Source organism: Bradysia coprophila, unplaced genomic scaffold (assembly GCF_014529535.1).
Source record: "Bradysia coprophila strain Holo2 unplaced genomic scaffold, BU_Bcop_v1 contig_494, whole genome shotgun sequence".
Lineage (NCBI taxonomy): Eukaryota > Metazoa > Arthropoda > Insecta > Diptera > Sciaridae > Bradysia > Bradysia coprophila.
In genome coordinates this window covers 23483-35683 of record NW_023503746.1, presented here as the reverse complement: position 1 = coordinate 35683, position 12201 = coordinate 23483, and the positions used below count along the sequence as shown (strand labels likewise).

Sequence of the window (12201 nt, the reverse complement as noted above, 5' to 3'; positions counted from 1 at the left end):
AAGCTCGTATATAGTAGAATACAATAAGATGTAAAACAAAACAAATTCGCAAAATTAAGAATGGGACTGCTACGGTGCGTTTTTAAGCTTCGTCTGATACAGTTGGTGTGCCGGATTCACTTATCAACGTCACTCCAGATGGTGATACGGAAAATTTCCAGCTGTGATGATTGATGCAGCCAGACGGACAATCTCCCCATCCGTGTGTAAATTCATACACGCCAGTCTGTTCATCGTAGCGAATGCTATCCCCTCCACCAATGACTCCATTGGGCTCAGCGGAATTCACTAACTTCTTTTTGATCAATTCATCTGCTAGCACAACGGGATTGTATTGTTCGGTAAATTTAAGCACTTTCTGTTCACCGAACAATTTCCTGGATGTTACTTCTCCATACTCCGAAGGTATACGTCCGAATTGTGCGTCGCTAAGTTCGGCAATCAATTCACCTACGACCCACGGTGCAATGTGAACGACGTTATTTACTTGTGGATAGGCGGTACGAATTGCTTTTAATTCGTCATCAATTTTTTGCACTAAAGCTGGAGGTGCACGTAGTTGTCCGGATGTTTCAAGTGCAATTGCCGTTGCTTCAGTATTCGAATCACAGCACCCGTTTGTTATGAACGCCGTTACTAGCAGCACAAAAAATAACACGTACGAATACATAGCACGTAAGAACGTTCACTTGAATTATCAACACTGGTTTGCAAAACTGAATTCTTATATTTGCCCTTTTATAAAGAATTTTTGTTGACTCAATCGACTTAGTCATAGTCAAGTGATACCTGTTTCTGCAATGTGCGGTTTTGGTTCTTTGAAAATAAGAAAGAAGTTTCATTTAACAAATGACTTATAGCAATACGTTTTACATATGAATTCGATAAAAGTCACTAGTGGAGCACCCTCGGGCTTGCTCGGGATTATTATAATGTTGAAATATTTAAACGCGTCGAAAATAAATTGCCCTTCACGATGTACGCAGACAAAAAACAACTTACGCGTTAAATAACTCATGAAAGTGAAAACAGTTTCGCGTGCTCTAGTTCTTTCAATACTCTCTCTTGCAAAACAACTCTTTTTGACGTTGTCAAAATACCATCTCATTCTTTGGATAGTCATGCACTGTTGACTAATTCCAATTTCACATGTGAAATGCAAAGGCTACGTTGCATTTTACCATCTTAATAAATATAGTTAGGTTGCGAGATAGGGTATTGGTTCGTCCGAACTTTTCCACAGTAGTCGGTATGCCAAGTTTCGAGTCACTAGGATCTTTCGTCTGTGCTCCTGTAGAGAAATCAACCAACAAACATTAGACTTAATAGGAAAGTACAATCTGTTGTACCGTTATAAGTCTACTAAAAGTCATAAGTTAAAAATTTACGAAAGGCTTCAATCTTGAGTGTTTTCTTGGAAGTTTTGGTAAATTGATTTTTAATGGCTGTACTTATGAGTCGAATTTTATATCTCTATATAAGTCATTTGCGCAGACATCCGGACATGTTTATGAAAAAATGTATTTCTTGAGTAATCACGAAAATATTTATACATGTAACCTGTGAGAACATGTTTTTCATTTATCACTCAATCGTTTTTTGTCACGGCAGAGAATTTACGTTCTAATTATCGCTACTGTCATAGTAACTGACTAAATTGTGAATTTTGCCGGTAAGATGTATCGTATCATGCAAACTCTTTACATAGATCCTGTGATCCTGTGGTCGTGTTTTCTCATCCCTTTCACTTGATCAACAAATTCATTAGTTTGCTGGTCAGGTCGAACACCTTTGAACAGAGAAATGGTAACAGATGGCGCTACCTCTCCGAAGGTGCTAAAAGTTTTTCTGAACCGTGAATGCCAACGCTTTTTTGTCAGAATCACAGCGTTTATAATTTGTTTTAAAGATCCCTACTAGCAGCACGAGAAATAACACGAATCTAGACAGTAGACATATATAACGTCACGTAGAACTGGTATGCAGAGTTTGGTACTATCTTTTTGTCTGGTTGATAAAATAGACATTGTGAGTTGACTTTCATTGACGGGTATTTGATAACCTTGATTTGAATGTGTCGCTTTTAGACCCGAACGAAAAACGTTTCAGCTGTCTTTTTTGTTGCATTTTGTGGCGAATGTTCTATGTTAGAAGGATGATGTAGCGCGTCGAACGATTTTTTAATTTTTCTCTTTGAAAACAAAATGAAGAAATTATGTTCAGCGAATAAAATTTCGGTGAAGGACTTACTCTAGCTACATTATAGCGACGCGAAGGAGCCCTAATTCAAATTTTTCTTGTGTTCATCTCTCAAGTTTTGCAGTAAAAAACCAAAGAAAATTTTGGTTAGGTTTCCTTTGCATCGCTATGTGTACGTAGCTACAATCCCTACAGTTAGTATGAGAAAACCAGAAAACACAATGGTTCGCACGGGTCTTACAGCATATATTAGCAGAGCTCATCTTAATTTTGTTTGCCTGCTAGAAACTTTATTCAGACCACACTTTCGAAATTTGCAAAGAAAACTTATTTCTTGAGTCAATAAGAAATTTCGTAAAAAGATAAGACTTTAATTGTGGACAAAGCAAAGCAAATACTATATATTTCAGCTGGTACACCACCAACAAAGAAAACTGGTCCCACATATACTTTTAACTTGTAGTAGGTCGGTATGGTGACATTACAGAAGAAGATAGTAGGAAACTAAATGAATCGTTACTATCTTGTTATGTAATAACTTTTTACAAGATATTGATATAAAGAAGGTTTCACCTACAAATTAAAGAAAGTTAAAAGCCTTAACAACCCTTGTTCCCTTGACTGAAAGTGACAATGGAAAACGAGTGTCCGTTACCACCAAAAAATATGAGAAAAATGGGAGTTCCTGTAAATGAAACCAATTTTTCAACGCTTATATCTCAGATAATACGAAAGTAGCTTGCAAAGAAATCACTTTACGTTAATTTTGAGACCGATGCAAACGTATTGGAACAGAACCCTTGAATCGAATGTACTCAAATATTTTGTAAACAATCAACAAATTGGTCATAAATTCGGCCATTTTTGACATTTCATTCGGCCTATGGAAAAGGCCCAGATGTTCAAAGTTCTGAAAGAACAGGTTAAGACAACCACGGGTGACACCAAATTTTATAAACGTACTCACTACAGATAGTGTGAGAAATCAACTTAAAGAAAATATTTTTATTGAAAATTCAGAATTTAGTTTGTGGTTAAGTTGCATTTTTCATATAAACTTCGCAGCCGTTTACCCAGATAGTGTGTCAGATAAACCTGCTCTTGTACTTGAAAACTTCAAAACCATAATCGAAAAAAGTGCAAAAGTGGGTCTATCAGTGAATCTATTAAAATGCGAGATATTTTGCGCTCCTCTGATTGAAAACGCATATGAGGAAAATATTCTTCCATAGCACTGTCAAGCACCGAAGCTGACTTTGACATCACTCAATTAGAAGGCCAAACACGCACCTGTTGACTGATAAAAAAAAAATTGATATCCATTGTATGAATTTATTGTTTTAAAACGCTCAATTGAAAGACTCAAAACTCTAAAATCTCATGTAGCATATTTCCTCTTGAAAAACTGCTTTGGGATGTCGAAATTGAATTACATAGCACGAACTTAGTGACGTTCGTGGATGTATCCGGAAATAGTTTCTCAATTTGAGATTTCAAAGAAACGTGTCATCATCAATAACAAACATCAGAGTTCAATGAAAAGAAATGGCAAATTTGCAGTCTTCCAATTAGAGACGGCGGAATCCTCTGTTTCACTAAAACCAGCAATTCAGAAAAATTGGGACAGAAACGTCGTCAAATCGTTCAAGTCGTGACGACTCGCCTGTCAATTTTTTAAACAAGGAATACTCAGCTAGAGTTTTTCGCATCTCAAACTCTGGGATCTAGTGCTTGGCTTGGTTGAATGTTGTAACTTCAAAAACAATTGGAATATTTTTACAGAATCTCGTCATCCCCTCGGAATAAAATTTTGGTTTGTATTGTATTCTTGTGTAGATAAAAACATCCGTTTAATAACGCATTTAGTGGACTGGTTCAATAATCTATTAATAAGTGAACTATAAGAAAGTTCATTAGTCATATCTATTTCATTGTCTCAGTAGAATCGGACAATATGACCTAAAACAAGTTTGATACCGTTACTGCACGGTAGTTTGCGTAGTAAATAACCGATCTCCAGTTCCGTAACAAATCAGTCTAACATTGCACGGTGTTCGTTTCGTTTGTACTGAAATACCAATATTTAGGCCAAACACTTTGCCGACGTAGGACTGTTCCTTTGTTGTTTGTGTATGTTGTTCAACATCAAACTTAGGTCAAAAAGTTACAAAAAAATCTTCATTCCCTTGCTAAGGCAAGGAGACGTTCCCAATCCATTCAAAAAATACATTCAATCCACCAGTGTTTTACGCTTTGATTGTTTTTTTTTTTTTGTGTTTGTGCTTTGCCTTTATTTGTCCAATTAAATTGACTTTGTCGCGACAACACAGTCCAGTCAGTGTGGTAAATAAAAGCTATAAATGAAGAGATCATGGAATTATAATAAATCGTGTTCTATTAACTGAACGATAACGACAACTGAAAGATAACACATATACACTGCACACCAGTTGATCGTCTCAAAAGGAAAGCAAACGTACAAACTAAACATTAAGCAAACACAAACACGATTCAGTTTCGTTTATTTAGTTCAACATGAACAACATAAATCTAATTGTGTCTGCTGTATTACTCATTACGACGTCAATTCAATGTACGTCAACTAAACAAATTGTCGAAAGACACAAATTTGTGAAGGAACAACGATTCGAACCGAATTGGGAAAGTCTGGACGCCAGAGTATTACCAGAATGGTAAATAAACAAATCCGTTTTCCCCAATGCTGTTATAAGCAATATGTTGTGTTCATGTAGGTACGACCAGGCGAAGGTAGGAATTTTTATTCATTGGGGTGTTTATGCGGTTCCTTCATTCGGATCTGAATGGTTCTGGACGAATTGGAGAACCATCAACTCTTCCAGTTACATTGATTTTATGCGGGATAACTACAAACCTGGCTTTACCTATCAAGAGTTCGCTAGGGATTTCACGGTAAGCCTTTAAGCCTTTTAATCTTCCAGTTGTGTTAAGTCTTCAGCAGATGTTGCTATGTGTTAAAGTGGGTGTGATCCTTATAATATAATGATGTAGAACGTGAGTATACAGACACTTACACAATAATGACTGAGAACACCGATACGGTCAGATAAAGAGTAACCCCATGTTCGCTTATTTTACATTTTTTAAATTGTTGCCAAGCAAATCGATTCATTTAAAGTTTTCAATTGTGAATAGGGTGAACATTTCAATGCAACTGAATGGGCGGAATTGTTTGCTCAAAGTGGAGCCAAATATGTCGTTCTAACAAGTAAACATCGTAAGTAAACATACAATCACTAGGTGCTTGACCTTTTTCATACGGCCATACCATCTGTCATCGACAGTGAAGACAAAATTGATCGAAGAGCAATGACAAATTTCGACCTACCTAGCAAAATATGAAAATGTTAACACTAATGAAGTACAAGATTTTGTACAAATGAGTTGAAAAAACAAAATTAAAAGAAGTAATCGTCTCGATGTGCTGCTGATGGTATGCTTGCCGTGTGAGAAAATATTAAAAGTAAACGTTGTTTACGTTCAATGTTGATTACAGACGATGGTTATGCCTTGTGGCCTTCACGATACTCGTTCAGTTGGAACTCTGTCGATATTGGTCTGCACAGGGATGTTATCTGTGAGTAAATTTGCAATTAAATTTTTGTCAGAGATGTCATTGTAACAACAACAACAAAAAATTACAGCCGAGCTTGCTGAAGCTGTTCGAGCAGATAATCGTTTGAGGTTCGGTCTATATCATAGTTTGTTTGAATGGTACAATCCGATGTATATTAGCGACAGAAGTAGTGACTTCGCACAAAATGAATTCGTGGAAAAGAAGGTAATTGAACGGGAGAAGTGATTGTTCGGCGACATTTACTCGTACTCAGCTCATCTAAATTTTGATTAAAGATCTTGCCGGAATTAAAAGAGCTGGTAATGACCTACAAACCGGAAGTGATATGGTCGGATGGAGAATGGGAAGCCTCTTACAAATATTGGAATTCTACCGATTTTCTTGCTTGGTATGTGGCCTACATCAGGGCTTATTTTAGAGGATTGATATCAGCTAAAAGCGAACTAAAAAATGAAGCAAAATCTTCGGAATCTTTCAATTCTTTCAAATAGACCCTGACCTTTATAATTCGCGAAGCAAAAGCAATAACCTATGTACGTTCTTTAGGTTGTATAACGACAGTCCAGTTGCGGACACGGTTGTTTCCAATGATAGATGGGGTCATGAGACGCTGTGTAATCATGGCGGTTTTTTCACCTGTCAAGATCGTTTCAATCCAGGTGAATACACAAATGAAATGATTTATCAATGAGCTTTACATTAATTGAATGTGCAGGTGTTTTGCAACCTCATAAATGGGAGAATGCAATGACCTTAGATAAGCGTAGTTGGGGACACAGAAACAATGCAAAATTGGAGGATTTCTTAACGTCCGAAGAGTTGATTGATCGTAAGAAACCATATAGATAAAATCTAGTCTAGTCGCTTGAGCTAATCACACTTTTTGTCATGTAGTGCTTGTGATAACAGTCAGCTGCGGAGGAAATATTCTCGTTAATGTTGGACCGGACAAGACGGTAATAAAATATACGATTCTTGACTACCGTTTCCATATTAACCATACCCCACAACAGGGTATCATTCAACCAATATTTGCCGAACGACTACGAGACATGGGAAAATGGCTGTCTGTGAATGGTCAAGCGATCTACCAGTCGCAGCCTTGGATTTATCAAAATGATACAAGAACACCCGATGTCTGGTACACGTCAACCTCCACACCAGGGGCTCAGAGGATGAACGTGTATGCGATTGTGTTGGAATATCCATTTGATACAGAGAATGTGGAATTATTTTCGCTGTTTGGTAGTACAGATGAAAGCACAGTGATTAGTTTGTTGGGATATCCTCATGCGTTGGAGGTATGAGTTTTTAATTGAAAGAACGTTGAGATGATAATTTCTTCGATTTTTATAGTGGGAAACGACCAGCAATTCGGTGATTATTACCTTCCCCAACAAGGCTCAGTTGGACAAAAGAGGTTTGAATCTGGCCTGGACTTTAAAAATAGACATTCCAGCGCCGTGAGATTGGGTTAAGTGGAATAACTTAATGTCTTTTTACCAAATTTTATCGATAATTTTCAAATAAAAATTTCTTGTGCAGACTACCGTCCTTTCTGTTTTAATTCGTCTGACAAGAAGGGCATATTTCTTCAGAAATTTCTTTACTTCGTATAGAATTTTAGGAAGTAATGATCAAAATCACTCGATTTGTACTATTGCAAAAAGTTATTTCGGAGGTAAAATTGATATCCTTAACAGAGCAGTAAACTTGATTGGAATGGTAGAACTGTCCGTTAGGCTACTGACTAACTCCCAAGCAAAGGTGTTTTGATTTGATTTGTTCGTTTTAGAGACCTCACTAACAGCCTTCTCCAGCCAATAATACGTGCAGTCTGCACCACCGACACCGGTAAGCTAAAATTGTAGCCTACATTTGCGTGTTTCGTATTTGGTCTCGTATTTGGGTTTTGATAAAGATATCATCAAAAGTAAACTAAAATCCAGGATTTAAAAAACGCCCAAATGTATGCTTCCTAGCCACGCCTCGAAGTATGTTTCGTAAGGAAAGGTAGGTGCTTAATTGATTTCTCCTAAATGTAGGCTAGTGTCCTCACTTGGAAGGACTGACATTTAGGGTTTAGCAAAATGTCAGGATTCGGCACATTTCAAGTGAATGCGGTAGACACTATGCACACAAATTCATCGTATTTGGGTTACGTCAAAGCACCTACCAGGGGTAATAGAAAAAAATAAAGTAGTACTTTAATCGAATATCTAAAGACCACATTAAGACGAATCTACACATAGCTAAATTGTTGCCTACATTTCGGAGCAAAATTATTATTATTTTGATTATAATTTTGGACTCGCATCCTTTTTCGAAAAAGTACGACCATCGTTTGGTGTTAAAATGTGTTAGTTTTCAGCAAAAATTAAAATGTTTGTGGTGATGTAACCTAAATCCGAGAAAATTCAAAATATGTGTAAATTTCGGTAAATTTTGAGTTTTCTGGAACTGAGGTTACATCACCACAAACTTTTTAATTTTTGCTGAAAACTAACACATTTTAACACCAAACGATGGTCGTACTTTTTCGTAAAAGGATGCTAGTCCAAAATTATTATCAAAATAATAATAATTTTACCCCGAAATGTAGGCAACAATTTAGCCATGAATTTTAGATTCGTCTTAACAATTTACCATTACCTCAACATCTAAAGATTTTTCAACGTTACCTCAACATCTGAAGACTATTTTCAACATTACCTCGACATCTGAAGACTGTTTTCTACATTACTACGCTTCTCCAAACACATTTGGTGCTACAGTGTTTCACTAACTGAAACAATCGTTTGGATGGAACTCCATCATGTGACGAAATCGTGCTGCGTCAATAACGTTTGGTTTTACGATATCTTCCTATCCTGTCTAAAAGAATTTAGCTGAGGTTTTAACTATGTTTTTCCTATCCTATCCTGCCTGAAAGAAAGTGGAGACGTTCAGGTTTGGTGATTGTAAGTGAAACGTGAAAATTTTTTGGTCATTTGTTTTTCTGCTTGTTGCTCCAGTGTTGACTGAATTTTTACTGCTGTGTTTTGCTACGCTAGGGGATTCTTCAAAGTAGCTTTCTGTTTATGTCCAAAATTTCCATCAAGAGATGTAAAGTGTTTTCATTGTAAACTTTCGAACACAAGTTCATTTGAAAGTTTTACTGCTGTCTTGGGAAGGGATCCGTGGAAACAACTGATGATGGCTAGATCACGCTAGTCTCAGACCGCCACTGAGTCCCGAGGTCGAAACAGCTCTGTTATCTTCGTTAAATTCACTCAACGTGAACCATGAGTGGGTAGGGAAGAGCAAAAGCTCTGTTTGTTGTTTTGTTTATCTCTAAATTTAGCTCCTTATTTATAGGCATTTCAGGTGGGGATATTTTCAGTGATCCCAAACGTCCTGTTAAAGGACGCAACGATTGATCTACACAGAATCCACTCCAACATTTCGATGCAAGTGATCGTACAGCCACGCCACCAAACGCACTGCAACTACCCATCATAAATCATACAGTCTAAATATTTTAAATTCACTCAACATTCTCATCAGAAGAATGTTGAGGGTTTAATCACTTCAAAGAATGCTTTACTTCTTTCTTCTTCTGTACCTGAAATGCCTAACAAAATTAAACTAACCACGGATAACGCTTACTAGAAAAGCAAATCTCTTAAGAGGCATCGGTGCTTCACTGAAAAGCATACATTTGGGCGATTTTTAAATACTGGATTTTAGTTTACTTTTGATGATATCTTTCCATCAGAATCCTTTTTGAAAAATGTACGACCGCAATTCCGATCACGAATGTGGTAGCTTTCAACAGAAAATACATTCGGTTGCAGCAGTTTGACCGGCTCTTACAAATGTGAGCAGTTTTTGCAAATTTCGTTAAACTGCTCACGTTTCTCAAAGTTGGTCAAACGACTACAACCAAAACTAATTTTTATTTAAAGCTAACACATCGTGGTCGGAATTACGGTCGTACATTTTTGAAAAAGGATTCTGATGGAAAGATATCATCAAAAATGAAATATGGGGCAAACAAATGTAGGCTACAATTTTAGCTAAGTACCGGTGCCTCTTAACAGAGTTAAAAAACTCTTCCCTTACCCAGAGGGAATCTATTTGACGACGTATATGACCATAACCTGCCCTGAAGACGGATCATTTTTCCGTGTATGGATTTCCATCATTTTTTACTTTTTGCGACATTATTAGCTAAAGAAAACTTACTGTGAGTTTAAAATTTAAAGAAGTGGAGAAGTAATCAAAAATATTCAAAAATTTATGAAGCAAGATCATCAGTAAATCAGCTACAAAAGTCTTCTTATTCTGAATCTAGCTGAAAATCAAAAAAAAACTTCGAGTACAGTGCCATCGTCTTCAGGATGGCATATTTTCTCGAGGTTCGTAATTTTGCTTTTTTATTCCAGAAATAAGATTTATTATTTGGCTGACCTGCAAATATTCAGCGGGTGGAAAATAATCTTTTCCATTAACCATACATGGCTTTTCATCCTTTTGGACACCTGTTCTGCAGACAGCTTAGATTTCGTGGCTGCTCCGACTTAACGACTTAACTCACAAGACCCTTAAGAATCATTTTGAAGATTTGTGTTTGTTTACTGAATTATTCCGAAAACAAATCCGAATTAAATCTACCGGCTGAAGAAATTGGAAGTTTTAATAACGCTCCACAAAACTGGTTACGTTTCTTTCTGCGATATTATAAAGAGATCGCAAGGAGCAGCAAACGGCGAGTTGTCTTACGTTCCTGGAGTGATCAAGTTACGTTTCGCTTACAGTTCAAATATGATAGCCTTTTATTGTTGGAGTGTCGATCCAAGTCTAATTAGTGCATAAACCAAATTCTGCTCTATTTCGGCTTCAAACTTTGATTGATTAACGTCTGCTGATCTAAATATTTTAACGATTGACGTGAAATCTTGTACTTATACTATTTCGAATTGTAATCGACAAAAACCTTATTTTACCTGGAAAGCGAACTTATTCCAGTGGTGGCTTATCGTGAGGATCTAATAAACGTCGTTCAACTCTGTGCAACACGATAGTGGAAAATCAAATTTAACAAAAATTCTGAGTGTGACTGTGACGTAATATATGCACAGCCCCAATTTTCAGTCATGAAAGTTTCCGAATAGTTCTGTAAATAGATCCCATTTCATACCTGGAAGTCTTGTTCGATTCGTAAGGCTACGACCAATTAAATTCTACATTTTGTCTTAGGATTTATTTGGTGTATGTCCCGGCACGACATGAATAAAGTTCACTTTTAGAATTTATTGAGTCAAGGTATTTGAGTGACAAACATCAATTATCTTGACTATCATCATTGCTATCATCACTACTATTGCCATGACCTTGACCATCATTGCTCTGACCATGTTCGTTTCCCCTTTGTGGTCTTCTTGACCTGCAGCTAAATTTTGGATTGAAAAAAATAATTAATCGACAGACTCAAATCCGACGCAATGTTGTCGATAATTTACATATCTGCTTCATGTCTGTGCCTGATGATTTTGCTCCTTTCAAAGTTGTGGGCCTTCAGTACGTCGTTAATTATTTTCATCTCCGTACTATCGATTTCTTTATCTCTTGAGTAAATCCAGAAAAGTTCATGCTCTTCGGCATCACTTGCGTGGTCACATCCATTTACAATCAAGTAGTTGTCATAATCGGTGTCGATGATCCAGAGCTGTGATTCGACTGATACTGTTATAACGATACATTTCAGTTCAGTTTTTTCAGTAGAAAATAAAAAGTGATTCGAAACTACCTCCAGCTCTCGTGAACAAGAAAAATGCTTCTTTTTTCTCGGGGTTCGGAAGTCTCGCACCAGTGACGCCAACGTTACACGTTTGTGTCTCATTGGTTACTGTTGACAATTGGCAACAATTTGATAATTGCAGTATGTTCGGTTCTGTTTCTACCGCTTCTGATGTAAAACAGTCACATCCACGTTCAAAGTGATGATTATGATGAGAGTACATATACCACTGTCCCAAGACGCGAGTCAAATTAAAATTTTGAAAAATAACCGGTTCGCGACATGATGTTCTCGGTTTTTCTATAGTATTGGCATCGGTTGATAGAATCGCTATAGCAAATGCCCACACAAATACCGAGTACGAAAACGACATTTAAATTTTCCTGATAGTAAGAGTAACGAACGATAACTAAGACTCAACTAAATCGGTCAAATTGAGTCGGTCCTATTTATTTCACTACTGGCAGAGTGATTTTAATCATGATAATTATTTTCTGGGCATTAATTTTAATTAAACTAGCGATATATGAAAGTGACCTAGATTCAAACTCCGTCTTAGGTCATCTTCATGGGTATGTGTATTGAAGTGTACTTCAACTGGTAT

General features: G+C 36.8%; 2 protein-coding genes across 2 annotated transcripts; one reads left to right on the top strand and one right to left on the bottom strand.

The window, feature by feature from the left end:
• The first annotated feature begins 4218 nt into the window (after positions 1 to 4218).
• LOC119082833 (putative alpha-L-fucosidase) lies at positions 4219 to 7369 on the top strand. The gene is made up of 11 exons (XM_037192488.1): positions 4219 to 4892; positions 4953 to 5130; positions 5374 to 5455; positions 5735 to 5815; positions 5883 to 6019; positions 6091 to 6203; positions 6362 to 6474; positions 6531 to 6644; positions 6710 to 6771; positions 6829 to 7116; positions 7172 to 7369. Exons 1-11 carry the CDS (start codon positions 4735 to 4737, stop codon positions 7280 to 7282), a joined length of 1437 nt encoding a protein of 478 aa, XP_037048383.1. The 5' UTR covers positions 4219 to 4734; the 3' UTR covers positions 7283 to 7369.
• A 3683-nt stretch (positions 7370 to 11052) lies between these two features.
• LOC119082832 (lazarillo protein-like) lies at positions 11053 to 12038 on the bottom strand. Its single transcript, XM_037192487.1, has 3 exons — positions 11607 to 12038; positions 11320 to 11542; positions 11053 to 11249 (listed from the first exon to the last, which is right to left on the bottom strand). Exons 1-3 carry the CDS (start codon positions 11968 to 11970, stop codon positions 11141 to 11143), a joined length of 696 nt encoding a protein of 231 aa, XP_037048382.1. The 5' UTR covers positions 11971 to 12038; the 3' UTR covers positions 11053 to 11140.
• Positions 12039 to 12201: the final 163 nt, after the last annotated feature.